General features: G+C 50.0%; 1 protein-coding gene across 1 annotated transcript; it reads right to left on the bottom strand.

Annotated features, from left to right (window-relative positions):
* Positions 1 to 40: 40 nt before the first annotated feature.
* On the bottom strand, positions 41 to 27,516 carry Odad4 (outer dynein arm docking complex subunit 4). The gene is made up of 12 exons (XM_057775483.1): positions 27,325 to 27,516; positions 22,238 to 22,369; positions 21,837 to 21,987; positions 21,132 to 21,193; positions 20,684 to 20,849; positions 18,861 to 19,085; positions 18,495 to 18,702; positions 10,665 to 10,751; positions 7,391 to 7,587; positions 4,520 to 4,620; positions 1,809 to 1,893; positions 41 to 598 (listed from the first exon to the last, which is right to left on the bottom strand). The coding sequence occupies exons 1-12, from the start codon at positions 27,436 to 27,438 to the stop codon at positions 198 to 200; spliced, it is 1,929 nt and encodes a 642-aa protein (XP_057631466.1). The 5' UTR covers positions 27,439 to 27,516; the 3' UTR covers positions 41 to 197.
* Between the last annotated feature and the right edge of the window lie 272 nt (positions 27,517 to 27,788).

The following is a 27,788-nucleotide window of genomic DNA, read 5'->3' as shown; positions in this document are numbered from 1 at the left end:
GAGGAAGGAGGCACAATGACTCAGGTTTTGTAGAAGTTAAGACACATATTTAATGAGAAAACGGGGCCACGTGGGATGACGTGGAGGAGTCAGTCTCCCGGTTTTTCCTATCAAAAGCATCTCACCTGGGAACACCATCCTCCGGAACCTAATGCCTGCTAAGCAAGTCTTCATTCCTTTCCCGTTTGTTAAGCATTTCAGTTTTTCATTTCATCTTCTTCCTCTGTTTTCTCCAACCTTTCAACCTCCCCTCTGGCTGCGTCCATTTTCTTCTCCGATAGGCTTACATTGTCTGAGACTGTGTGGTCTGAGTCTTCTGAGAGCCTCCTGTAGATTTCCATCGACTCTTTGCTGGTTATTTCTTTTGGTGACCTACCGTCCCCTAACAGTTTTCTGGTAAGTTCTCCGGGGCCTTTGCTGTCATGCTCCTCCGGTCTCTGCAGCACCTGCTTCGACCCCTCATCGTCCGTGGTGTCTCTCTCGCTCTCCGTGGGATCCCTTTCCCACTGTTTCATCACCTTCTCTGGCTCGTCTCGAGCTCGCCTGGATTCCTTCACTGACGATGCTCCTGGCAGCTCCATCAGTGCATTGACCTCCTCTGAGAAACAGAACGGGGTGGGGGCAGGATGAAGATCTCCTGTGACTCGGGCTCTGGAGGCCTGCGCTTCTGGGAGCAAAGCCCCGAGAGCTCTTTCCTATAGTGTGGTAGCGCACGCTTCCAAAAGGGTAGAACTGAGCCGGGCGGTGGTGGCGCACGCCTTTAATCCCAGCACTCGGGAGGCAGAGGCAGGCGGATCTCTGTGAGTTCGAGGCCAGCCTGGTCTACAAGAGCTAGTTCCAGGACAGGAACCAAAAAGTTATGGAGAAACCCTGTCTCGAAAAAAAAAAAAAAAAAAAAAAAAGGGTAGAACTGGTCATGGCTCAGGGCCTGATGGCAGTCCTGTTCTGGCATCTAGGGAGATGCTGTGCACATTATACCCCTCCATTGTCATGGGATTGCACAGGAACCCAAGACTGACACAAGGGATAATGACGCCATCGTCTTCCTCCAAGCAAGAGCAAAATCAGAATTTGAACCCAAAACAGTCTGGCCCAAAAGCACAGGCGCTGTTCCCTATGAGAAATGACACTGGTACTTTTTGCTGGCCCATGCCACAAGAGCAGCCACTGCCTACCACACTGCGCCCACAACCACGCCTTCCCCAGTAGGATGCAAAAGGCATCCTCCTTCCCTTAACAAAAGTGGCATAGGTCATAGGTGCTAGGGAATGACAGGTTCTTTTCGCCAGTGTCCCCATCCTGCCACCATTTTATTTGTCTGTGGAAAGCAATCAGCACCGAGTTCTCTTATAAACATGTGAGCAGGTTGTAAGCAAGAGGGGCACCCGGAGAGCTGCTTGTGACCAACGGGGTTCCTGCTCCTTGTCTCTGATAATTATAGAAAAACCACTATCACCTCCTGGGTGTCCTTCATGCTCTTCCTGGAAGTGGTTCCTGTGGAAGTCGCCAATAGAGGCTTAACAGGTTCACGGCCATCCCAAGGTAAAAAGCTGGAACAACACTGCCCTCTACTGTCCAGACAATGAATAAATACCCCGGAGACTGCCGAATGAGTCACAGGGCAGCTGGGCTGGGGGCAAACCCTGGCTGAGATGAACTGCATTCTCGCCCTGTCCTGGCCCAAGAAAGGATGCAGCCGCTGCTGGCAACTAGATGAGCAGACTCGGAGGGCAGTGCCACCCCGGCCTGGGGAGGTGACTGGCAAGTTGGCAGGACTGCTGTGAAGGAAGGGCAGGGGAGGGACTCACGTTTCTCCGCCTTTTCCCTGAGTATCTCCCTGTAGTTAGTTTTCTTAAGTTCTTCAATGATGCCCTTGTTGGCGTCGTCTAAGGCCTGTGGAAGGCAGAGGAGGCAGAGGAGCTGGTGAACTTTTTTTTTTTTAAATCCCTGGATGCCTTCAAATTCCTGATCCTCCTGCCTCTACTTTCCAAGTGCTGGGATTACAAGCATGCACCACCATACCAGGTTGGTTGGTTGGTTTTGAAATAGGGTCCCACTATGTAGTCCAAGCTGGTCTCAAAATCATGGTCCTCCTGCAATTCACAATCTTCTACCTCAGCTGGGATTACAAGCATCGCCCAGACCCTGCTCTCTGTGGGGTCCAGAGGAAGTTCTCTCGTGTCCTAGTCGTCTCAGAGGCTGTCACTGGACACAGTACCTGCACGTGTGTGCTGGATGTGTGTGCTGGATGTGTGTGCTGGATGTGTGTGCTGGATGTGTGTGCTGGATGTGTGTTCTGGATGTGTGTTCGGATATGTGTACTGGATGTGTGTTCTGGATGTGTGTGCTGGATGTGTGTGCTGGATGTGTGTGCTGGATGTGTGTACTGGATGTGTGTGCTGGATGTGTGTTCGGATATGTGTACTGGATGTGTGTTCTGGATGTGTGTACTGGATGTGTGTTCTGGATGTGTGTGCTGGATGTGTGTGCTGGATGTGTGTGCTGGATGTGTGTACTGCATGTGTGTTCTGGATGTGTGTGCTGGATGTGTGTGCTGGATGTGTGTACTGCATGTGTGTACTGCATGTGTGTACTGCATGTGTGTTCTGGATGTGTGTACTGGATGTGTGTTCTGGATGTGTGTTCTGGATGTGTGTGCTGGATGTGTGTACTGGATGTGTGTTCTGGATGTGTGTGCTGGATGTGTGTGCTGGATGTGTGTACTGGATGTGTGTACTGGATGTGTGTGCTGGATGTGTGTGCTGGATGTGTGTGCTGGATGTGTGTGCTGGATGTGTGTGCTGGATGTGTGTACTGCATGTGTGTTCTGGATGTGTGTGCTGGATGTGTGTGCTGGATGTGTGTGCTGGATGTGTGTACTGGATGTGTGTACTGCATGTGTGTTCTGGATGTGTGTGCTGGATGTGTGTGCTGGATGTGTGTGCTGGATGTGTGTACTGGATGTGTGTACTGCATGTGTGTTCTGGATGTGTGTACTGGATGTGTGTACTGGATGTGTGTTCGGATATGTGTACTGGATGTGTGTACTGGATGTGTGTACTGGATGTGTGTACTGGATGTGTGTTCTGGATGTGTGTACTGGATGTGTGTTCTGGATGTGTGTACTGGATGTGTGTTCTGAATGTGTGTACTGGTTGTGTGTACTGGATGTGTGTACTGGATGTGTGTTCTGGATGTGTGTATTGGTTGTGTGTTCTGGATGTGTGTTCTGGATGTGTGTACTGGATGTGTGTACTGGAGGCCCAGAGGGCATGGTTACTCTTCTCCAGCGTGGTTCGAGGGTCCCTGTCAGCTTTTGGGTCTGGAGATGGCGATGCAGGAGGGTTGGGGCTCTCAGATCTGGCCCCACAAAGAACCACTGAGGATCAGTTAACGAAACACTGCCTAGTCTTCAGGGTAACTTCAGCCCTGCCTCTGGGATAGCCTCCAGCTCTGACTCCCAGGAGACCAGGGCTCTCGCTCTGAACCTCCTTGGGTCCCTTATGATGCTGGTCACAAGCCAGGGCTTATGCTTTTGTCTCAGTTTTTCCACAGACACCAAGCTTCTTCTTCTTTTTTTTTTTTTTTTTTTTTTTTTTGGTTTTTCGAGACAGGGTTTCTCTGTGGTTTTGGAGCCTGTCCTGGAACTAGCTCTGTAGACCAGGCTGGTCTCGAACTCACAGAGATCCACCTGCCTCTGCCTCCCAAGTGCTGGGATTAAAGGCGTGCGCCACCACCGCCCGGCGACACCAAGCTTCTTATGGACCAGGACCACACATGGACTCAGCGGTCCCTACTAACTGTGCTCTAGAAATACTGTGCTTTCTGTAGGGCGGTTACAAGCACGCACATGCATACATGCATACACACACAGGGAAAAAATAGAAAAAGGAGGAGAAGAAACAATCAGCCAGGCGGTGGTGGCGCACGCCTTTGATCCCAGCACTCGGGAGGCAGAGGCAGGCAGATTTCTGTGAGTTCGAGGCCAGCCTGGTCTACAAGAGCTAGTTCCAGGACAGGCTCCAAAGTTACAGAGAAACCCTGTCTCAAAAAAAAAAAAAAAGAAAAGAAAAGACAAAAAAGAAAATGTCAATCAGCATTAAAGAAAGGAAAGCAGAAAGTGCAAAGTCTTACAGTCCCAGCTACTCTGGAGCCTGAGGCAGGAGGATCACTTGAGGTTGAGGCCAGCCCGGGCAATGTAAAGAGACCTCTCATTAATTAATTAATTAATTAATTAATTAATTAATAATACATAAGAAGATAATAGTAAGTGTTGGGGTGCATAGTACATTAAAGAGGTGAATGTGTTTGGTCCAAGTTTTGTTTGTTTCAAATAAACCACTCGGATCGGCTGCTATACAGATGGACAGTGGTGGCAAAGGTCAAAACCAGTAGCCAGCCAACATGTGTCCTGTGACAAGTGGGTAATGAACAGTTGGGGAAGGCCAAGGGGAGCTGAGGGCCCAACCACCCACTCCCATGCCACCTCCCCGCAGCCCAGCAGGTAACAAAGGCTCACACTGATGATGGCCTGCTGCGCCTCGTTGTTGTGGACCAGCTTGGCTCTCTCCAGGGCCTTCTCAAAGTTGTTCACAGCTGACTCGAAGTCTCTCAGCTTCACTGAAGAGCAGGGGAGAAGGCAGAGAACAAACTGAGACCCTCTGTGTAGCTGGACAGAGCCTCTGGCCTGCCTGACCACTCCCAGAACCCATTAGAAGTTTGTGTGAGCTGGAATCAGCCCCGGGTGACCACCGAGCTGCTCTGCCCCATCTCTGAAGCATATTCCTGATCTGTGTGGCACTGAGGACTGGGACACGGGAGAACACTAAAGATCCTAGGCGCCACAAAGAAGTCAGTGAGGGGAGAGATCTTAGGATAGGCACAGCGCACACAACGTGTATCTTCAGGGTGGGGAATAAACTGCATCTGGACATGGTTCCCGAAGAGACAATCTATCCTTCTTAGTTTTTGTTTTGTTTTGTTTAACTCTGGCCATTCTGAAACTCACTCTGTAGACGAGGCTGGCCTCGAACTCACAGACATCCACCTACCTCTGCCTCCCTGGTTCTGGGATTAAAGGCATGCGCCACCATAGCCTGGCTTAGATACCTTTTAAATTTTTTGAAAACACTACGCAGGGCTGGGGGCATGGCTCAGTTGGTAGAGTACCTACCTATCATGCATGAAGCCCTGGGTTCGACTCCCAGCACTACATAAACTGGGTGTGGTGGCATACGCCTGCAATCCCAACACCGAGGAGGTTGAGGCAGGGGAAGTATAAGGTCCTGATTGACTGTCAAGTTCAAGATCAGCCTGGGACACATAAGACCCTGTCTCATGGTTTTTTTGTTTTTGTGTTTGTTTGTTTTTAGTACAAACAAAACAAAATGGGGAGGTAAAAGCCCTCTCGATGCAAGTGTGAGGACCTGAGTTCAAATCCTCAGTACCCATGGAAAAGGTACTACCTGTGCCTGCAGCCTCAACACTGGAGGAAGGTAGACCCCAGGAGCTTATTCGCCAGTCAACCCGACTGAAATGGAGAGACTGACATCCTATATCTTCCTCTGGCCTCTGCACACACATCCACACAGCATATGCACAGAATGACAATGACAATAATCCCCTTGAAAAGGAAGGTGACATGGAGAGGCGGGTGTGTCCTACAGACAGCTGCTGGAACCTCCAGTTCCATCCTCTGATAGAGCGGAGAAAAGGCGGAGCTCCCAGATAGCGCTGGAGCCGAGACCGGACGGATTCAGAGTGACAGAGCGAAAGATCTGTGCCCTTAAAAAGAGCTCCATCTGGGGCTGGAGAGATGGCTCAGGGGTTAAGAACACTGGCTGCTATTCCAGAGGTCCTGAGTTCAATCCCCAGACTGTGTCCAGAAAGACCACAACGCCCTAGGAGAGACCCTAAATGAGCGTAGCTTTCAACTGACTCCTGATGACTCAGCAGATCTCTCAAAAGATTCTTCTTGCAGCAAATGGCAGTTAACACGGAGACCCACAACAGGAAAAGGATAACAGACTGCACAGAACTTGTGTCCAGAATAACAAATTACAAATGGCGTGTAATGGGAGCCTAAATGGGACATCTAAATAATCCCAAATCTCAAGGATATTCACGGACGAGGGAGAAGTCAGACTGTGAGAGCCAGGTGAGTGACGCCAAGAAAACAGCATTTCCCGGATACAACAGGGTAGTTGTATGCAGGGAACCACGGAGTTGGCCTGGTCTAGCTGCCTTGAGAGGCATACGTCATCTGGGTTTCTCAGGTTAGAGTGCATGGCTCCTGGGGCACAATGTGCCTTCCAGTTCCTGAGAGACCGATACACGCCCTCAGGCAGTGAAGCATTCAGGCTGCTTTAAGTTCCTCTCTATGTTCCCTCAGTAGTCAAGGAAGCATGAAGGCCTCACAGGACAATTGGTCTTAGACATTAATCTTGTGTGCCCTGTGTGGCCTGCAAACTTCACTGTTCCCTGGCAACCACAACTGAATCGATCGTGGCAATTGGCATTATTTTCTGTTTCTGATAAAGGTATATAAAGTCTGATTGCTCTCAGTAAAATGGTACCAGCCTTAGTTGTGCTGTGGCCCCTCCGACCTCACCTGATTTCACTCCTCGCAGCCCTATCGGGTGACTGGCAAGTCAGCACAGACGCCCTCGGTTGCACAGATAAAGCTGCAGCAGCTAGGCAAGCCAGCACAAGACCCGGACAAGTTCAAGCAAGATCCCAGCATGGAGGGGAAGAGGGGGTACGAAGTCCGTCCCACCCTTAGCTGAGGAGCTACTGGCTTGTGAAAGCTACTGGGAGGTGGAAAGTCCCCCTGGTAGGTTGACCACACTCTGGGGCAAGCCGCACGCTGGACTCTGGCTGAGCAACACCAAGTAGATTTAGTGGGTTAAGAACGAAAAGGTAACACCAAGTTAGATGAGGAGGGAAAGTGCCGTTGGATCCGTGAGGAACTAGAGGAGGGGAGGTAAACATGTATGTGAAATCTTCAAAGAAGTAATTAAAATACTATTTAAAAATTAAAACAAAGCCAGGCAAGGGTGGCGCACGCCTTTAATCCTAGTACTCGGGAGGCAGAGGCAGGCAGATCTCTGAGTTCGAAGTCAGCCTGGTCTATAGATTGAGTTCCAGAACAACCAGGGCTGCACAGAGAAACCCTGTCTTGAAAAATGAAAATTAATTAATTAAAACAAGCAAATGGAAAAGCAAACAAACAAACAAACAAACAAAAATTGGAGTGACTTGTCTTCATTCTTAATTAAGGCAAGAATGTGAACACAGACGGTAGGCTCGGCCCTGGGGTCTCCCATCCACATGCAGCAGCTGGGCTTGACGCGGGGAGAAACAGGAAGGATGGGAGACTCTGAACCCGTACCTTGCGCCTGGGCCACCAGAACACTAGCGTTCAGCTGCCACTCGAGATCTCCTTCCTCCTCGGCGTACTGCTGAGACTTCTCGCCGTAACTCTGGGCTTGCCATGCCTGGTCCAGCTCCAAGTAACAGCGCCCAATCTCATGGAACAGCCAGGTCTTCTCCAGGGTGGTTTTGGCCAGAGGAATCTTCTCCTCCCACCTGGAGAAAGAAGAAGAAGCAGGGTTAGTTCCCTCCCAACGCTGCGCTCAGCTACAGCAGACCCAGGCTTCCTGTGGGCGCGGAATAAAACTCACTCTTTCTGGTCCAGAGGGAATTAGTGAGTACCAACCTATTTATTCCCAAGCTGTCAAAGTGTTTAGGTAACATCTGCGGGATCAAATCTGGTATAACCACTGAAAAATAATGTTTGAAAAGAGAACCCGAAGGCTGGTGGGGGGGTGTAGCTTAGTGGTAGAGCGATTGCCTAGTACACATGAGACTCTAATTTCCACTCCACAAAAACCAAACAATAAGAAAACAACCAGGGCTGGAGAGAGGGCTAACAGGTCCTGAGTTCAATTTCCAGCGACCACATGGTGGCTCACTACCATCTGTAATGAGATCTGGTGCCCTCTTCTGGCCTTCAGGCAGAACACTGTATACATAATAAATATATATTTATATGTTTATACATACATACATACATATATGTGTGTATTTGGTTTTTTGAGACAGCCCTAGATGTCCTGGAACTCACTTTGTAGACCAGGCTGTTTCCAATCTCACAGAGATCTCTCATACTCCCCTTTTAGACACCAGGGGCATCAGGAGAGCAAACCATGTGATGTGGGAGGATGCTTGGTGACCGGGTGTCAGAGATCTGAAGGACAGTGTCCCTCCCTCCAGAAAGGAACTGGTTCTCCAGGTCTGGGCTGCATCTGAGGCTCCCTAGAGCTGTGCACACCCACCCCACTGAGCAGATAACCAACTTCGGGGTTAGACCTCAAATAGGCCGTCTGGAGAGTCGAGATACTGTTCCCAGAGACACCACACAGTCACAGAGCCACGGAAGAGCCTCTATGGAAGTCTCGAAGGTTGCTGGGTCTACCAGCTCCAAAATTAAGAGTCTCCTAGAAATGGGTTCCCAGCTGGTGACGCGGCCCCATGGGAAGGGAGCTTGCCACACAAGACTGGCGACCCAAGTCTGACTCCAGAACATTGTAAATTTGGTCAGAGAGCTCTGACTCCACAAAGTTGACCTCTGGTCACCACATGTGCTTAGTGGGACACACATGACCTCTCCCCAGCCTCACATCATTCAAACAATACACACACGCGCATACACACACACACACATATGCACACATGGACACACACACCTTAATAATAAATATTTTTTAAAAAGATTTATTTATTATGTATACAATATTATCAGTATTCTGTCTGCATGTATGCCTGCAGGCCAGAAGAGGGCACCAGATCTCATTACAGATGTTTGTGAGCCACCATATGGTTGCTGGGAATTGAACTCAGGACCTTTGGAAGAGCAGGCAGTGCTCTTAACCGCTGAGCCATCTCTCCAACCCATAAATAAATATTTTTTAAAACTAAGTTCTTGAGTCCTGACTTTCAGTTTAGAATTAGGATTTCCAACTGGGCAATGGTGGCAGATGTCCTTAATCCCAGCACTCGGGAGGCAGAGGCAGGTGGCTCTCTGTGAGTTTGAGGCCAGCCTGGTCCACAGAGCAAGTACCAGTATAGCCAAGGCTACAGAGAGAAACCCTATCTTGAAAATTAAACAAACAAAAGAATTTGAATTACCAGGGACAAGATAAAGTAATTATTTTCTTTTAATTTTATTTTTTACATTTTTACTTTGTGTGTGTGTGTATGTGTATGTGTGTGTGTATGTGTGTAACACGCAGGTGCCATGGTTTGATGTGGAGCTAAGAGGACAAAAGCTGGTTCTGCTGGTTATTTTCCTTCCACACGTGGGTCCCAGGGATCAAACCTGAGTTGTTAAACTTGGTGGCAGGCACCTTTTACCTCTGAGCTATCTCGTCGGCCCAAGGCCGAGAAACTCTCATGCCTGAGAACTCAGGGTGCTTCTGATAGCTCGGAGATTCTGAGAAAATGCTGGTTCTCCTCCACTGACTCATTAAATGAGAAGATCCACGGGGGTGGGGGGAGGGAGGAGGAGAAGAGAAGCAGTAGGGATGTAAAATAAATAAAAAGTTTAATTAATAAAAAGAAAAAAGCTAAATATATGAGAAGATCAGAGTTTAAAAGCGGTTAGTCAGAGACTGGAGAGATGGCCCAGAGGTTAGGAATATTGTCTACTCTTTTAGAGGACCCAGGTTTAATTCCCAGGACCCACATGGCAGTTCACGTTTGTTCCCAGTCCTGGGGATCTTATGGCCTTTTTTGGCCTCCCTGAATGCCAAGCCCATGTGTACAGACAGGCATGCAAACAGAAAACCTTACACCTCAGATAATTTTAAAGAAGTAATGTTTTAAAGTGGCTGCTCAGCGGTGGGGGAAAAAAGAAAAAAGATAACTTGTTGAGATTGACAAGGTAACTCGCTGTTGTTCCATATGGCCATGGGTTTGATCCCCAGCACCAAACAGACCAGACTAGGACGTCAATGTCACCCAGCAGACCCAGGAGTCGATGTCATCTGGTCCTCCTTCCTTCCCATCATCGTCATCTCTCCTCCTCCTCGTTTCTTTTTCCTTCTTTCTTCTTCTTTTTGAGATAGGGTTCCTTTTTTTCTTTTTTTTCTGAGACAGGGCCTCTCTGTGTAGCCCTGGCTGTCCTGGAATCCACTTTGTAGACCAGGCTGGCCTCAAACTCACAGAGACCTGCCTGCCTCTACCTCCCGAGTGCTGGGATAAAACACGTGCACCATTGCCGCCTGGTCTTGAGATAGGGTTTTCGTCTTTTGCCTGAGACAGGATTTCTCTGTACAATCCTAACTATTCTGGAACTCAATCTGTAGACCAGGCTGGCCTCGCACTCACAGAGATCTGCCTGCCTCTGCCTCCCGAGTGCTGGGATAAAACGTGTGCACCATCGCCTGCCTGGCCTTGAGATAGGGTTTTGCTACACAGCTCTACCTGGCCCAGAACTCCTGGTGATGCTCCTACCTCAGGTTCCTAAGTAACTGGGATTCCTGGCATGGACTGCCACACCAGGCTTCTGCCTCTTTGCCAGAATTATGTCCCCAACTGGAATTCCAGTGTGAGGGAAGGAAGTCCCAGTCCTGGCTGGGGAAGGGCCAGTCTATACTACTCACGTGTCAATGGCTTGCTGGAATTTCCCAACTCTGGCAAAAACTCTGCCAATATTGTCAAGGGCTCTTGATTTTGCATCTGGAAGGTCACTGTGGAGAAGCAGCAAAGACAGCCATTAAGTAAAAATCAGACATTGTGGTGAAAAAGACAGACACTGGGGTCCTGACTCCAGGAATTCAGAGTTCCAGGCTGGCAGAGCTGTGGCACACAGGTCCCTCTGCACCCTTAGCCTGAGATGGGCATCATAAGGGTCTGACCGGAGTTGACAACCTACAAAGATATCCCTTTGGTCCAACAATTCTCCCTTCTAAAATTTACCTCAAGATAATGTAACAAGAACATCAATTAAAATTTTTCTTATGCCTGCACACACACACACACACACACAGACACACACACACAGACACAGAGAGAGAGAGAGAGAGAGAGAGAGAGAGAGAGAGAGAGAGAACAAGAAAAGTAGGCCCCAGGTTTAGGAAGAGACACTTTATCAAAGAAAGAAGTGAAGAGCCCTACACGCTACACGCGGATGCCCAACATCCCCTTCTGGCCTCCATGCAGACCCTACACATATACATATACAATCACATAGACATACACAAATAATTTAAAAAAAAACTCTCACAGTCAAAAGGAACAATTAAAACTGAGCTCAAAGATCTTAGTTTGCTTTGTGTTTGGTTCTAGAGTCCGGCAAGGCTTCATTTGACAAAACAGAATAATTATTCCAGTGAACTGAGCAGAATGAGTACATAACTAGAAAGGATTCCAGAAAACACAGCGAGCCAAGACCCAATCCAGCTCCTGCAGCCCTGGGGAGGGGCCTGTTGTGCCCACTCCCAACCCAACTCAGCCAGAGAACAAAGGCCAAGCAGAATGAACACAATGACAGACAAGGAGGTGAGAGGCTATCACTGCAGCAACCGCCTGACAGAAGCTTTGGTGGATCACCACCCAGGTCTTTGTGAACCCGAGAAAGCTGCACCAGAAGGTGAAGACCCTATAGGTCCAGGCTGCCCAGTTTGCCAATCAGACATGCCTGTGGATTGGAATGGTGGAGAAATTCAGCCAGGAACTTAGGAAAATTGGGGATGGGGAGAACTGGGCTTGGAGCATCGAGCTGGACATATTTTCTCCATTGTCACTGTCCTGGAGTACGTCTACAGAGGGCAGCTGCCATCTGCACCATCCTAGTCTCTGTCCTCCCCCAAAATGCACCCCTCTTACCCCAACTCCCAGACAGGAGGGAGACTGCTGGGTCATGAGTAAAATACAAGCTTCCAAAAGAAAGAAGGAGGGAGGGAGGGAGGGAGGGAGGGAGGGAGGGAGGGAGGGAGGGAGGGAGGGAGGAAGAAAAGAAAGAAAGACAGACAGAGACAAGCAAGCAACAAAGAGGATGGAGAAAGATGGAGGAGGGTGGAGAATAGTGGAAAATGGAAGACAATCAAAAAAGACGGAAGAGAACAAAGAAGATGGAAGAGGCTGGACGAGGATGGTTCATTCCCAGTTACTTTCCATGTAAGGCTGAGACCCAGAGACAGAATAATAGAAAAATAAGATTGATTAATATTGAAAGACTCTGAGGCACCTTAGCGCTACTGCACCCCCCTCCCTGGGAACCAGGACCCTGGTAACCAACCCCGCGTGCACGGGAGCTCTGAGTCCTTTCCATCCCCATTGCAGTCTTTCTTCAATAGACCCGGACCCCGGAACTGGGGTGAGACGACCTGCAGGTGACTCCTTGTAATCGCCATAGCACTGATCAAGTAGAGTTAGCTGACCATTGAATGAACTAGTCAGAATAGTTGACAAATGATTTTTGGACTTTCCCTTTGATTCTGTACCACCCCCTCCCTGATTTTGTGGTTTTGCCCTTAAAAGAGCTTGTAGTAGACAAAGCAGGGGTCCTTCTCCTCTCGAGGCTGAGAGACCTCTGCCGTGGCAGAATAAAAATTCCTCTTGCTATTGCATCAACCGTGCTGAGAGTGTCTCTTGGAGCGACCTCCTCCTTGGTGGGGCTTTAGGGCCCAACAATATCAGGTTACTTCTGTTAGTTTTTTTTTTTTTCATGTAAGGCTTAATACAGAGAGAGACTTTGTTATTTTGCCAATTAAAAGTAGGCCGCTTACGAAACACGGCAGTTATCTCTGTAACGCCCTTTGCTCAGGTCAACTGGATAGCATAGTTTCAGCTCAGCAATGTGAAATTCGGCATGACTGGCTGGCTCCAGTTTGTTTTTAACACCCCTCAGCTGTGATCTGCTCCACCTGTGCCTCACTCTTTCCTGTTGCGGGCTGGCCTCTCCTCCCCTTCTCTTCAGCACCTTTCTGTGGAGCCAGAGCCAGGCACGGTGGCACATGCCAGCACTTCCAGCCTACCCAGGAGGCTACAATAGAAGGGCCACTTGAGCCAGGAGTTTGAGGCCAGCCTAGGCTACACAGCAAGACTGCCATTTTAAAACAGAAAGAGCCTGTTGTAGTGGCTTGCAAATGTCATCCTAGCACCCAAGAGGCTGAAGCAGAAGGATCAGGAGTTTGAAGATAGCTGTGGCTAGACTGCGAGTTTGAGGTTAGCCTGGGGTACATGAGACCCTGTCTCAAAAACAAAACTAAACAAAGCAAAGCAGAGTTAAGCCACTAGTCAGTCATACAGGCCAGGCAGTGGTGGGACACACCTTTAAACCCAGCACGTGGGAGTTGGAGGCAGACGGATCTCTGTGAGTTCAGGCCACCCTGAGATACACAAGATTGAAACAGAGCTCACACAAAGGTGATCCCAGCATTTTGAGATCCCACGCCTTTAATCATAGCACTAGGGAGGTGGAGACAGGAGTGATTTGGCTGGGCAGAGAGAGGAATATAAGGCGGGAGGAGACAGGAGCTCAGATGCAGTCTGAAGTGTCGGATTCTGAGGATTCATAGAGACAGGATCGCCCCTTCGGTCTGAGCACTGGCAGATGGAAGAACTCTCTAGTGGCTGATGTCTCTGCCTCTCTGATCTTCAGCACTAACCCCCATATCTGACTCCAGGTTCTTACTAGTAAGATCAATTAGAATTCGTGCTACAGTGTGAGGGGGAAGGGGTGGTGAGAGATTTCCCCAGAGTTTTGAATTAAACCCAGAATGGCAGAACTTTTGGAAAACCAAACTCCCTTATTGGCTTCAATTGCCCAGGGTCCTGGCCCCTAGCCTGTCATAGAATCAGTCCCCAAGTCACCCATATCTCTCTGCCAAGGATGGGCCTTGCATTCTGCATGTCCACTCTCAGCCTCCTGTTTTGAGTCCCCTCTGGTAGGGTTTCTGCCTGTCTCTATCCAAGGACCCTCAGCCACACTTTTCCCCAGCTGCCCTCATAGTCTGTCTGAGTTAGGTTTCCCTTCCAGAGTGGCTCCCTTGAGGCTAGGGAGTATGGCTTGGAGGTAGAGCCTGCCTAGCATACACAGGGACACAGGTCGGATCTCCAGAGCCACCACAAAGTTAAGGGTGGCTGCTCTGCTCTGGTGTGAGAGCACAGACAATCACACGGCACTTTCTTCATTTATTCAGAATACTAATCAGAGCTGCCAAGAGCGGTGGTGTATACCTTTATGTCTTTAATTCCAGGACTCCAGAGACAGAGGCAGGTGGAACTCTGAGTTTGAAGCCAGATTGATCTATACAATGAGTTCTAGGTGATCTAGGACTACATAGAGAGACTCTGTTTCAGAAAAAGAAGGAAGAAGAAGAAGAAGAAGAAGAAGAAGAAGAAGAAGAAGAAGAAGAGGAGGAGGAGGAGGAGGAGGAGGAGGAGGAGGAGGAGGAGGAGGAGGAGGAGGAGGAGGAGGAGGAGGACTGAGCCAGGCGGTGATGGCGCAAACCTTTAATCCCAGCACTCAGGAGGCAGAGGATCACTTTGAGTTCGAGACCAGCCTGGTCTACAGAGCAAGTCCAAAGCTACACAGAGAAATCCTGTCTCGAAAAAAAAAAATGTAGCTCAATGCTAGAGTACTTGGCTAGAATGCATGAGGCCTAGGTTCCAGGTCTACCATGGAAAGTTTAAAAAGCAATCAGAAACTTATAGCAAGGCCTGGGGACATACACGACGCCCTGCATTTGATCCCCAACCACCACATAATCCTGGCATGATCCCAACAGGCAGGAGGGTATGGCGTTCACAGTCATCCCCAGTGAGCTCGAGCTAACCTGGGATTACTTGAAAGCCTATCTCAATTAAAACAAGAACAACAACAACAAACTACCGGCAGCAAGAAGGCACGTAAATCAAATCTACATCCACCCAAGAAATAAATGAGGGCTGGAGTACTGAGAAGCCTCTTGGACAAGTCATTGGCTAACCGGTGAGTCGCCACAGAATTCACCTAGACTAGGGTTTCCAGGTAAGGCCCCGTTCACAGACGCTGAAAAGGCAGGGACTAGTTAGCCAGGCCAAGTGGTCTGTGCTTGTAATTGTGATCCCAGCTCCTGGGAGAGGGAGGTAGGAGGATCAGGAGGTGGAGGCCAGCCTGGGCTACATAGTAAAATCCTGTCTCAAAACATACAAAAATAAAAAAGGAAGGGACACTGTCAAGAACACTGCTGTGTTCCCAGTCACTTGGCACTCCTGTTACACGACAAGGACTGATTAGTAAGAGAATGACTCTCTTCCCAAAGTCCAATATCTAAGAAGGCCAATAGGGTAGGATACCAGTGGACAGGGAGGAACAAGGTAGGATCTCTACACCCCTTCTCACAGCCCTACCTCTACTCAGTGTCAAGGGCTTTCCTAGAGTGAGACCCTAATTTAAAAGTTGAAGAATTAGCGGTAGTGGCTTGACAGAGCAAGCTCTGAGGACAGGGACACCCTCCTGAGGAGGCAAAAGCAGAGTCAAAGCTGGGATCCTTCCTATGGCTTCAGGCCAGAAAGCCAGGCTGAGTGCAAGAAGTGGGGGGAGCAGCCTGTGAGCACTGGGTTGTTCCTTTCATGAGAAGCCCAGGGCAGGCGGCCGGGACAGGAGGGAGGTATTCAGGAGCCTCCTGGGCTTCCTCAAGGGAGTGGCTGCCTAAGGTTTAGGGACTCCAAGATGTACGGGAGAGACTTAAGACTGAGTGAGACTGGTTAAATGTGGGATTGCTACAGGGCATTCAAAGAGGAATGCCGTGGAGTCTGTGAAACATCCGTGTCTGGGGCTTGTGGGGAAGGAAGTGAAGACATATGGGAGGTGGTTGTATCCAGGGTTAGTTCACACACCATTTTTTCTTTTAGAGACAGAGTCTGACTGTTTAGTCCTGAGCAGCCTTGAACTCACAGAGACGCGCCTGCCTTTGCCTCCTGTGCTGGGATTAAGATCCTCAGAACACACACACTTTATTTTTCTGTCAGGATCCCTGTCAGGTGGTATTATTAGACCTTCAGTACAGGTGAAGAAACAGGCAATGGGCTGCTCAGATCCACACAGCTCTAAGTGACAGAGCTAGGAACCAATGACACAGCTCTCTCCAACTCTGGGTCCATCCCAACCCTTGCTCCATTCTAGATGTGTGATCTTCCTTAGCCCTTGGAAACGTGCAAGAAATCGCCCGGGAATGGATGGCACTGAGGGTGTGGCTAAGTGAGGAGGGGGCAGGAGCTACTGTGCACAAGGCTGCGAGTGGTAGGCACTACAGGCAGCATCGCTTTCTATGCCCCAGAAAGCGATGGCCTGTTGCTTGGGAAGCCTTGAGTCTCGGGAAGAGCCCATCTCTAGGAGTATTGACAGTACTGTTATGATGCATGCTGGGTACTTCCCTGTTGGTCAGCAGGGAAGAAAGTCCTCAGACGAAGGGCTTAGAAATCTGTGCTAACGGTAAGAGAGAGACACCCAAACAGGGAGAGCAGCCGGCTGTGGCTAAGGGCTGAGGCACTGAGTGAAAATGGGGTAGTCCACTTTGAACCTGAAGAGTTCCCCCAAAAGGCTAATGCATTAGAGCTGGGTCCCCACTTGGTGGCGCTGTAGAGAAGAGATTAGAGCGCAGGAGAGCACCAACAAGCCACTGATGTTCTCCCAGAGTGGCTACTGAGAGGTGGAACCTGAAGTGGGCCACCAGGAACGTTCCTTTGAGTCTCTTATCCCTGGCCCTTTCTCTCCCTGATCCCTGGCTGCAGGCCACTGAGGGAGAGGCTTTCCACGGCTCCCCACACGGATGTTCCGGCCTTGCCACCAGCCCAAGAGCTGTGGAGCCCGTCTTCAGGGGACGGAACCCTCTGGTGCCCTGAGCAGATTAAGTCCTTACTTCCTTCAGCTTCCTCAGGTGCTTTCTCACAGTGAAGGAAAACTGAACAACACACGGGGCGGCAGAAGACCGAGCTCAGAACCGGGGGGGAGGGGGAGGGGACACTGTAGCCATGAACAACCCCAACTGACGCAGAGTCAGGACGCTCAGGCCTGGGGTAAAGGGACTTGCTTGCCTGATGGCCTGAGTTGACCCATATAGGAGGAGAAGAGAACCGGTTTCCCACAACTGCTCCCGAGTGCACAAATCCTCTGGCACGCATGCTCACATGAGTGCACACGCACAATGAATAAATAAATAAATATGTAATAAGTTAAAACAACAACAAACAACCCAGGATGCCCGGAAAGTGATGGCCCCATCGGGATGTTTCAGGTTAAGAGCAGCTTATTTCAGGGAGACTAGTATCACTGTTAGATGAATACTAGGTGCAGTTTCAGGCCCCTGTTCTTCTTATGTGTGTTTCTGTACATGTGTATGGTATATCTCTGTGTGGTGTGTGTGTATGTATGCATGTGTATGGTATGTCTGATGTGTGTGTATGTGTGGTGTGTTTGTCTGTGGTGTGTTATGTATGTGTGTGCATGTGCATGGTATTGTGAGTGTGTGTGTGCATGTGTGTATGTCTGTAGGTCAACCGGGACTAACTGAACCCATGGCCTTGAACATGCCAGGCAGTTGCTCTACCGCTGAACTACATCCCCAGCTCCCCTGTCTCAAGTTCTTGGCCTGTAACTTTATGTCTATCTTCTCCTTCACACCAGCGCAGGAACAGCCGTGCCCGCTCCACCGAGTGGGAACACTGAGACAGAGCCGCCGCAGGCCTTGCCTAAGGTCCCACTGCCCAGTCAGCTCTGCTGGACTCTAGGCCTTATCCTCTGGGGCACCACATGGCTCACGAAAGTCTGCTTGACTTGATCCAGGTTCCTCTTGGCCCCTTTCCCACTCATCCTGAAGCTTCCTCCAGCCTCAGGCCTTCCCACAGGGCCAGCATGCTGCATGCACTAACACACACCCTGCCCAGGCATCCCCCAGTGTGCTTTTTTAACAGGATCACAATTGTAATTTCAATAGCTAGGCCACTTTGTGTCAGATATCCAAACCTATATCTATCTGGCCATTGTTATGTTCCCCACTGCTAGAAATATCCGATATGCCAGGGACCCATTGGGAGCTCGTTGGAAATTTGAGCCATTGTACTCCAGAGTATGGGGGGGAAAAAAAAGCTACCAGTGTAGGTTTGCTTTCTGCCTTCAGTCTTGAGTACTCAACCCCTGCTTCCATTGGACTCTATCTCGGGCCTTCCCTGCAGGACGGAAAATGGGAACGAAGGGGCTGGAGAGATGGCTCAGTGGTTAAGAGCATTGCCTGCTCTTCCAAAGGTCCTGAGTTCAATTCCCAGCAACCACATGGTGGCTCACAACCATCTGTAAAGAGGTCTGGCGCCCTCTTCTGGCCTTCAGACATACATAATAAATAAATATTTAAAAAAAAAAAAGAAAAAGAAAATGGGAACGAAGCTATGGGCAACCCTGGCAAACGGTCTCGGAGGCCTAGGGACCTTGGCCACCCTAGGGCACTCACTATTCTTTGGCGATCTCCAGGTCCTTTCTGTGACTCTGCAAGGCAGCCACCATCTGCCCCAGTTCAATCTGGGCGTTGCCTATGCAGCTGTACAAGTTCCCAACCAGTTCATCCTTGTTTGGCACCTCGTCTTTGTTCCATTCCAGAACCTTCTTAAGCACTTTCTCAGCCTTTTGAAGGCTCCCTTCGGCACTGCCACTGGTCAACACTGGAAAGAGAAGGAGGTGACCAGGAGGTGAGGGCAGCCTCCTCGCTGCTGATGGGCTGACCCCTCTCCTCCCAGATAGTTTCCATCCATGGGTCAGCAGAAGCCAGAGCTCAGGCTATCGCGTGGCTTCCTCCCCTTGCCCTGGGAATGGTACCCACACATGTCAATGTCCTCCAGGCTCTTGAGGATATAGTGGGCTGTCTGCGAGGGACTGCGCTTCCGGTCCCTTAGCCACTTCTCTTGCATGAGCTTCCGGTCTCGCTCCCTGGCGTAGATGGGCTTTTGCTGCCTCCAGAAGTTGCTACGGGTATCCAGGTAGTTGATGCCGGTCATGATGAGATCCTCCACGGTCAGGCCACCCTTGATGGTGCCTTTGATGAGGTCTGCAGGGGAAGGGGTTTGAGGGGGCGTCACTGAGATCACACATGTCACCTATTCCAGGATTGGAGTCCCTGCTCTAGGGCCTGGGAGACCTCTGCCTGTTATTGTAGTAACCGCGAGGGAAGAGGGAGTATGTGGGTGGGGTGGAAAGGATCTAACTGAGCCAGGAGGAGGTAGGTCAGAGGCACATTCTTGGGGCAAGAAGGGTCACCTGGACAACTCTGAGAAGCCTTTACTCGGGGCTCCCTCCTTTCAAGCTGTGTCCTCAGAAAAAAGGGGAGCCTGAATGTAAAACGTGGCCCATGATGCCAGTCCTTATCGGGTAGCCAGGAGCCAAGTAAGCCAGTGCATGCTGGGAGCCGTAGGGGAATGCTTTCATCCTGTCTACAGTGTGGTCAGAGGTTAGAGCCAACAGCAGTGATGCAAGACCACTGCTCAGGTCACTCCTGCCCTCTCCAGCAGGTCTTCTGGAGAGCAGGAAGCCTTCAGGCCTGTTACCAAGGAGATGTGCCAGTGGTAAAGCCGTGTGCAACAACCCTGCAGAGAACCCTGCAGATGGCCTTAGGAAACCAGTTCTGGAGAGAAGGCATTTGTTTCCAAGGTGACTCCCCTGCCCCCAGGCTTATCAGTTCACTGCGTTGCCACCACCCCAGGTTAGTAGGGGGGGGGGTATATATTTCAGAGCTCTGTCAGCAAAGTGTACTGGGCGGGGTTCTAGTGAGGAGGACACCACTTGATTGTCGTCACCTTGGACATTCAGTGAATTCTAGTTCCTCATCTATGAAACGAGGGAGAGACCTGGTGCCGTTTCAGGATGAGCAATACTAACGTGCCAGATCCCGGCACCTGTCCATCAGGTCTTTACCCACTGTTCGGCATGTGGCAGTGTGTGTTTGCATATTGAATGTCCCTCCCTCAGTGGCCTGTGTAGTGAAGGCTTGGTGTACTTCTGGGACAAGGTGGAAGAACCTTTAGGAGGTGGAGCCTATTGGAAGGAAGGTAGTTTAGGCTGTGGAGGCCTGCCTTTGAGCAGGGGATCTCGGAATCTCTGCCCCCTCGTCTGTCATTATGTCCCAGTCACCGGTCACCTCTGTCTTACTAGCTGCTCCTCACTGCAATGTTTTGCCTCGCCTCAGGCCCCAAGACAGTGGAGTTACCTGAATACCTGACCATGAAATCTCTGAAACTTAAGCAGAAATAAATAAAACTTTTTTTTTATAGACCAGGCTGGCCTCACAAACTCACAGACATCCACCTGCCTCTGCCTTTGTCTCTACTGAGATTAAAGGTCTGGGCCACCACACCAGACCCGTATCTTTCCTTCTTACAAGCTGATTATCTCAGGTGTTCTGTCACAGTGATGGAAAGTCGACAAAGGATCCCACGTACTTAGAAGCAGTGACCCTGAATGTGGACCTCTCGGGTTCAGATGTGAGCCATCGTGTTGCCTAGTCTCGTCTTGTGTGACTTGAGTCAGAGGAGAACACTATCAAACCTAGCCACGGGTGTGTGGCAGGAGCATTCCGCGGCAGGCTGTGCCTTAAGCACCTACCCGGGGTTTGCATTGCCCCAGCCCTGCTGGCCACAATGGGTCAGAGACCTTCATCCAGAAGGAGCTTTTCCAGGTACTCCTTGTCCACGTACAGTTCCCCGAGCAGCTGCCGGACGGTCTTCTCGCTCTTGAGTGAACCCTTCCGCTTGGTTTCGTGCTTGGTGTTGTGTAGCAGCTGCTTCACAGGTGGCGGCTTCTGTTGGGCTTTCTTACTCTGGAAAACGGAGCAACGTTCCAGTGGCGCATCACCAAGGAGCGCCGAGTACGCAGTATGGACTGAAAGTCTAAGACCCCAGCGTCCTGCTCCTCCGAGTACCGGCTGAGAACCGTGAAATGTGCTCGGTTGAGCACAGCTGGGTTCCCAAGTTACCTCTGGAGCGGGGGGGGGGGGGGGGGGGGGGCAGAATCTCATGGCAGCCCGTACCGGGCAGAAGGGAAAAGCTCCTAGGCAGTAGTGTTTGGAAGGCACGTGCGACCTCAGAATCAGGGACCTTACCTCAGCTTGTTTGCTTAAGAAGGAGAGGTCTCCTTTGTTCTCCAGTTTAATAGAAGAGGGACCTGCAGGACAGAGGCGGGGACTCAGCTGGGCCAAAACCTCTCAGGCACGACCTATCACATACTTTAATGTGGAAATGGCTGCCTTTGGCAAGGAGGTGGCAGAGACTGTGGCAGAGCCGGCTCCAGCCACCCTAACACACAATGGTGCAGGACGTTTGGTGAAATGCTCTCTTAGACACTAGCAGGCCCCCACTGGCCCCAGGCCACGGCAGCCAAATTTCCAAATAAAGGGGGATCCAGGATTCAGGAAGACACGGTCACATGACATCTCCCTCCACGCTCTGCTCTTCTATTCGCAGGGAGCTCTCCCTCACCTCCTTCTTCCCTCTGCTGTGGAGCTGATAGATTAAGCCACTGGTTGGTACTTGTATGATAGGGGAGGAGCCAGCCTCAGAAAAGCTGGACTCGGGATCCTGTTCTAGCCTAGGAATGACTTCAGACTCCAGAAAGGACAACTTCAGAGCAGCTCTCCTAGCAGGGCTAGAAAGTCACTCCACGGACTGACAGAATTTAATCCGTGACAGCAGCAGCAGCCAAATCCAAGTGTGAGACTTCCCGGTGGGGCGGCAGCTGCCTGCGCTCTGCACCTCAGACCTCTTCCCCACACCTTCCTGGATTAGGGCGCAGCCCCTCGCTCACTCACTTCCCACTGAGTTGTTGATGGCTTCCTGGGCTTTCTGAATTCCAACCTTGAATTCCCGATCAGGTCTCAGTTTGTAGCCTCGATGATAGAACACCAAGGCAAATTCAAAGTCTCCCATGGTGTACAGGGTCTCAGCCTTCTGTAAAATCCCCTGGAATGAAAGACAGCCAAATCCAGATGGAGAGACAAGAGCTTAAAGGGCCTGTGTGGTAGAATGGAAGGGTCTTAGACTGGAGGTCAAGGTTGGGATAGGAGAGAGGCAGGGAGCCAGGCAAGTACTGAGGAGAAAAGGGCATCATACACAAAGCAATCCAGCTGGTTCTTCAGCTACCAGGATCCGGAGTCTGCTGTGATAGTGGAAATGGCGAAAGCAAGGCTGAGCCCTCCCACCCAGCAGTCACCTTGCAGAACGTTGGGTCACTCTGCAGCGAGGCCTCTGCGTCATTCAAGGATTTCTCCAAGTCTCCCATCTTCAGGTAGCACTTGGAGCGGGCCACCAGGCAGTTCTTGTCTCCGCTTTGAAGGTGAAGAGCCTGGCAAAGGAAGCGCTCTGATGGGCAAATGCCAGGAAGAGCAAGGCAGCAGCCTGACCTGAGAGGGCAGCCCACAGCTCCAGCAGTTCCGCGGGGACCCTTTCAGGTCAGTACACCGGCCTCTGAGTCTCATCAGTCACAAGCTGTCCAACGCAGTCTCTGCTCAGTGAACATGAATAGATATTCATATCTAGCTGCATGTTGGCTGGTTTTGGAGAAAGCTGAATCTCAGCAACTAAGGAAGCCGCTGGTTGAGACGTAGGAGCTGGTTATGCTGAGGCTTTATGACTGTCTGCCATAAACTTCCAGCTCATTCCAGCAAGATGGTTTGTGTATACCAAGCTCAATAGCAAATCTCAGTCGGTTGCATACCATTCGCAATATAATTATCAAAATCTAGTGCAAACAAAATAGATTTCAGGCGGGGCGGCAGTGGAGCACGTCTTTAATCCCAGTACTAGGGAGGCAGAGGCAGGAGGATCTCTGTGAGTTTGAGGCCAGCCTGGTCTACAAGAGCTAGTTCCAGGACAGGCTCTAAAGCTACAGAGAAACCTTGTCTTGAAAAACCAAAACCAAAACAAAACAAAACAAAAAAATAGATGTCAGGACCATCTGAAACTTGGGTTATTTATCCACTAGCCTTTGTGTGCAAGGATCAGAACCCAGGACTTCGCAAATACTGAGTTACACCCCTTGCCTAAAGTCCTGTACACCCCCCATTTGTTGTTCTGTTGTTGTTTGGTTGGGAGAGATGGTTTTACACTGTAGCCTTGCCCTGCCTGCAGCTTGCTATGTAGATGAACCAGGCTAGGCTCAAACACTCTGCCATCTTCCTGGTTCTACTGTGCCGGTACAGGCATGCGTCCCCATACCCAGCCCTTCTCTTATTTCTTCAGTCTCTCTTCGAGTAGCTGGGATTATAGACGCATGCCAGCACCCTGGCTTGAGCCTTCTTTTTTTTTTTTTCCTTTCTTTCTTTCTTTCTTTCTTTCTTTCTCTTTTTCTTTCTTTCTTAATGTGGCAAACTGAGAAATATCACTATTTGGGGAGATGGAAACATGAGGAAGACAGAAGCCATCTGGGAATCCCTAGTACAAGGTCAGGCACTTCCCTCACTCCCCATATCCTGTCACCTTTTTTTTAATTTTTTTTTTTTTTTTTTTTTTGTTTTTTTCGAGACAGGGTTTCTCTGTGGTTTTGGAGCCTGTCCTGGAACTAGCTCTTGTAGACCAGGCTGGTCTCGAACTCACAGAGATCCGCCTGCCTCTGCCTCCCGAGTGTGTTTTTTGTTTTTTAATTAATTTTGTGAGCGTTTGCCTTTGTGAGCACGTGCAACACTTACCAAACTCAGTTCACCAGGCTTGGTAGGTCAAAAGACCCTGAGCCATTTTCCCAGCCCAGTCCAGCTTGTTTGTTTCTTGAGACAGGGCCTCACATTGTCCAGGATGGCTTCAGACTCTTTATGTAGCTGGGGCTGCCCCTGATCGTCCTGCCTCAGCCTCCCTCAGGGGCTAGACCTACAAGCGTGTGTCATCACACCCGGCTACGTCCTGTCACCTTCTGACTGAGTCCTAGTCCTGGAGCAGCCAGGACAGAAAGGGAACATTGGCCCGAGGGGAGGTGACTATGCATGGGAAGGCCTCCCGTTCTGGGAAAGGCAGGCATCAGACGGGCATCCCCTGGGCTTCAGGCCGAGTCTGCCCTCTCCGACACCTTCCTTCTTTTCTAGGAAGAGGAAGTGGCTGTGGTCTTTCCTAGAATGGGAGGGCTTCTCTCCCATAGCTACCTGCCCTTGGGGTCATCTTCACTTTCTGTTTCGGCTGCTCCAGGACCAGACAGCTTTGGGGGAAGAGGGGATTGGGAGGGGGCGGGGCTCCCGAACTTAGTCTGCCTATCTGGGTATCATTTCTCTTGAAGGGTGTGACTGGGGAACAGCTTGAGAGCTCAACTTTTTTTTTTTTTAAATATTTATTTATTATGTATACAATGTTCTGTCTGTGTGTATGTCTGCAGGCCAGAAGAGGGCGCCAGACCTCATTACAGATGGTTGTGAGCCACCATGTGGTTGCTGGGAATTGAACTCAGGACCTTTGGAAGAGCAGGCAATGCTCTTAACCGCTGAGCAGCTCAACTTTATGGAAGTCTTGGCTTTGGTTAGTGGGTTGACACTTTATTTAAGGGTTGGTTTTTTTTTTAAATTTATTTATTTTTACTTTACGTGTATTGGTGTTTTGTCTGCACGTATGTTTGTGTGAGGATGCGAGAGCCCCTGGAACTGGAGTTATAGGCAAATGTGAACTGTCATGTGGGTGCTGGGAATTGAACCCGGGTCCTCTGGAAGAGCAACCAGTGCTCTTAACTGCAGAACCATCTCTCTAACCCCTATTTAAGGGTTATTGTTTGTTTTTTCCGTTTTTTCGAGACCGGGTTTCTCTGTGTGACAGCTCTGGCTGCCCTGGAACTCCACTTGCAGAACAGGCTGGCCTTGCCTTGAATTCACAGAGATCCACTTGCCTCTGCCTCCCAACTGTTGGTTGTTTTCGTTTGTTTTAACTTGGTTCTTTTGAAACAGCTTTACTATTTAGCCCAGGCTTGTCTTGAATTCACTGTGTAGCCCAGGCTGACCCCAAACTCGAAATGCTCCTGTCTCAGTCTCCTGAGTGTTGAGATCACAAGTACCACTATGCTCTCCTGCTCTACCATTTGAAATAAGTAGAGCTGGGTGCGGTGGCTCACATCTTTAATCCCAGCACTCTGGAGGCACAGGCAGGCGGATTTCTGAGATTGAGGTAGCCTGATCTACAGAACAAGTTCCAGGATGGCCAGGCCTACACAGAGAAACCCTGTCCTGAAAAACAAACAAAAAGAAATTAGGCCGGGCGGTGGTGGCGCACACCTTTAATCCCAGCACTCGGGAGGCAGAGGCAGGCAGATTTCTGTGAGTTCGAGGCCAGCCTGGTCTACAAGAGCTAGTTCCAGGACAGGCTCCAAAACCACAGAGAAACCCTGTCTCGAAAAACCAAAAAAAAAAAAAAAAAACAAAAAAACAAAAAAAGAAATTAGATGCTATCAACTGGTCATGTTGCTCAGCAGAAGAGCGATTGCCTGGCATGTGGGAGGGTGTGAGTCCCAAGACCACAGGGGGAAAAACATGCTAAAGAAAATTGTAATTTCTATTTATTTATATATTTATTTTTGGTTTTTCAAGACAGGGTTTCTTTGTAGCTTTTGTAGCCTGTACTGAAACTAGCTCTTGTAGATCAGGCTGGCCTCAGACTCACAGAGATCCACCTGCCTCTGCCTCCTGAGTGCTGGGAGTAAAGGTGAGCGCCACCACTGCCCAGTTGTAATTTTGTTTTTGAGGCAGGGTCTCCACTATCCCAAGCTGGTCTTGAACTTGCTAAGTAGCCACGGCTGCTCTTCAATCTCTGTTCCTCCTGTCTCTACCTGCCAGATGCTCAGTTTTAAGCAGGATCCAAACCAGGACCTCATGCATAGGAAGCAAACACTTTACCAACTAAACTGCATCTCCAGCAAAAGGAAAAGGTTGTAAGAACACTTTACAGTGTGGAGATTGGCACCCCAGGCAACTGGAGTCTGAGTGATTGGCTCTGAGGCTCTTCCTCCCCCACCAACTGGTTCAGAGCAGTGACCTTGGGTGTGTTACCTAACTTCTGTATCAACTTCCTCATCTTTAAAGTGGAGTGACGTTAGTAACAACCCCTTCCCCATAGCTGTGCAGTTTGGTTCGTACCCTAAAACAACTTCCAATCCCTTTTTTTTTGATTTTTCGAGACAAGGTTTCTCTGTACCTTTGAAGCCTGTCCTGGAACTAGCTCTTGTAGACCAGGCTGACCTCGAACTCACAGAGATCCGCCTGCCTCTGCCTCCTGAGTGCTGGGATTAAAGGCGTGCGCCACCACCACCCGGCACCTGACCACTTTCTTACAAACCAGGCTGTGCCAGAGACTTTGTGCCGTCTACACAGCCTCTCAGGCAAACTGCAGCTAATGACGGGAAACTGAGTTTATCAAGCAACAGGTAACCGCCAGCTGGTGGACATAACCGACAAACTGGAGAAAATGACGAAGGCCAGCGTTCTTGTGACAGTGGTGCATCACAGCAACCAGGAATATTAGACACGACGTGGATTATCAAGGCATCATCAGGACTCCACACTACCAGGGATGAAAAATGGAGAGGGCGGGCTGGAGACAAGAGCACTGGCTGCTCTTCCAGAGGACCCATGTTCGAGTCCCAGCACCCAAATGGTAGCTCAATCCTCGATAACTCCAGTTCCGGAGGATCTGATGTTCTCTTCTGTCCTCCAAGAGCAACGTATGTATGTGGTGTGTGCACATACACACAGGCAAAACACCCATACCCGTAAAAAAAAAATTTGAAATGGTGATGGAGGAACTATTTTTAAAATAGAGCACTGGGTGATGGCACATAACTGCCTGTAATTCCAGTTCTAGGGGATCCAAGGCCCTCTTCTGGCTTCCACAGGCACCAGGCATGCATGTGGTATACAAACAGCCAAGCATCCATACATACACATACACAAGCACGCAAAAAAAAAAAAAAAAAAAGTCTTTCAAAATAAATAAACAAATAAGGTGTTGAGCTAGGTAGTGGTGTTCTAGCACTCCAGGTCAACTGCAAGATACAGAGTTGGCCTCTGAGGTACATGAGGAGACCATTTTCAGAGGGTGACACACCCTCAATCATCACTCAGGTCCGAGACTGTTGCAAGTTTGAGATCACCCTGGTCTACAGAACAAGGCCCTTCTTAGAAGGGAGAGGAGGGAGGGAGGGAGGAGAAAGGGAGGGGGAGAGAAGCAAAAAAAAAGAGTGAGGAGTGGCGGTGGGGGGGGAGGTAGAGGAGGGGAGAGAAAAGGGGAAGGAGGGGGAAGGAGGAAGACTAAGCAATGATAGGTTTAAGCGCGACTCACATTGCTGAAGCTCTGGGCGGCCTTAGAATAGTTCCCGCACAGGTACAACCTCTCGCCCTCTGCCATGTAAGAGGGAAAGGTGCTTCGCAAGGTATCAGCTTCGCCGTCGGACATGGTCACCAGAATTTTGGAGATTGAAGCTCATCCAGAAAGGGAAGGAGGCGGGAGAGAACCTCCGTCGGGCTTGTAGCAGTCCCGTCTCTTAGCAACCCAGAGACATAGTTTGACTTCCGGCCCCTCCCCTCCCCTGGGCAGTGTTAGGGTCGATCACTGGCCAGCCTGCCCAGTGTGCATAGGCGCGTGTGTGGCCACGCTGCGCACCGGTTGGACAAGTGTTGAGCGCGTGGCCGGCGACTGCAGGGCAGTGGAGTTCCAGAGTGACTGTTGTTTCAGGCAGCTTGCTTCTCTCCCCAGTCGCCACGTGGAAAGCCTCTCCGACAAAGCAGCCAAGAAAATGAGACTTG

This window comes from Chionomys nivalis, chromosome 7, assembly GCF_950005125.1.
Source record: "Chionomys nivalis chromosome 7, mChiNiv1.1, whole genome shotgun sequence".
NCBI classification, from domain to species: domain Eukaryota; kingdom Metazoa; phylum Chordata; class Mammalia; order Rodentia; family Cricetidae; genus Chionomys; species Chionomys nivalis.
The sequence above is the reverse complement of the archived record's forward strand: the minus strand, read 5'-3'. Positions and strand labels throughout refer to the sequence as shown.

Excerpts from the sequence above, each read along its gene's own strand:
- Odad4 (XM_057775483.1), bottom strand. The coding sequence starts at position 27,438 with ATGTCCGACGGCGAAGCTGATACCTTGCGAAGCACCTTTCCCTCTTAC. Across the intron at positions 19,086-20,683 it reads AAAGCTCCTTCTGGATGAAG|ACCTCATCAAAGGCACCATC; the intron begins GTCTCTGACCCA and ends CTTCCCCTGCAG. Across the intron at positions 7,588-10,664 it reads TTCCAGCAAGCCATTGACAC|GTGGGAGGAGAAGATTCCTC; the intron begins GTGAGTAGTATA and ends TTCTTTCTCCAG.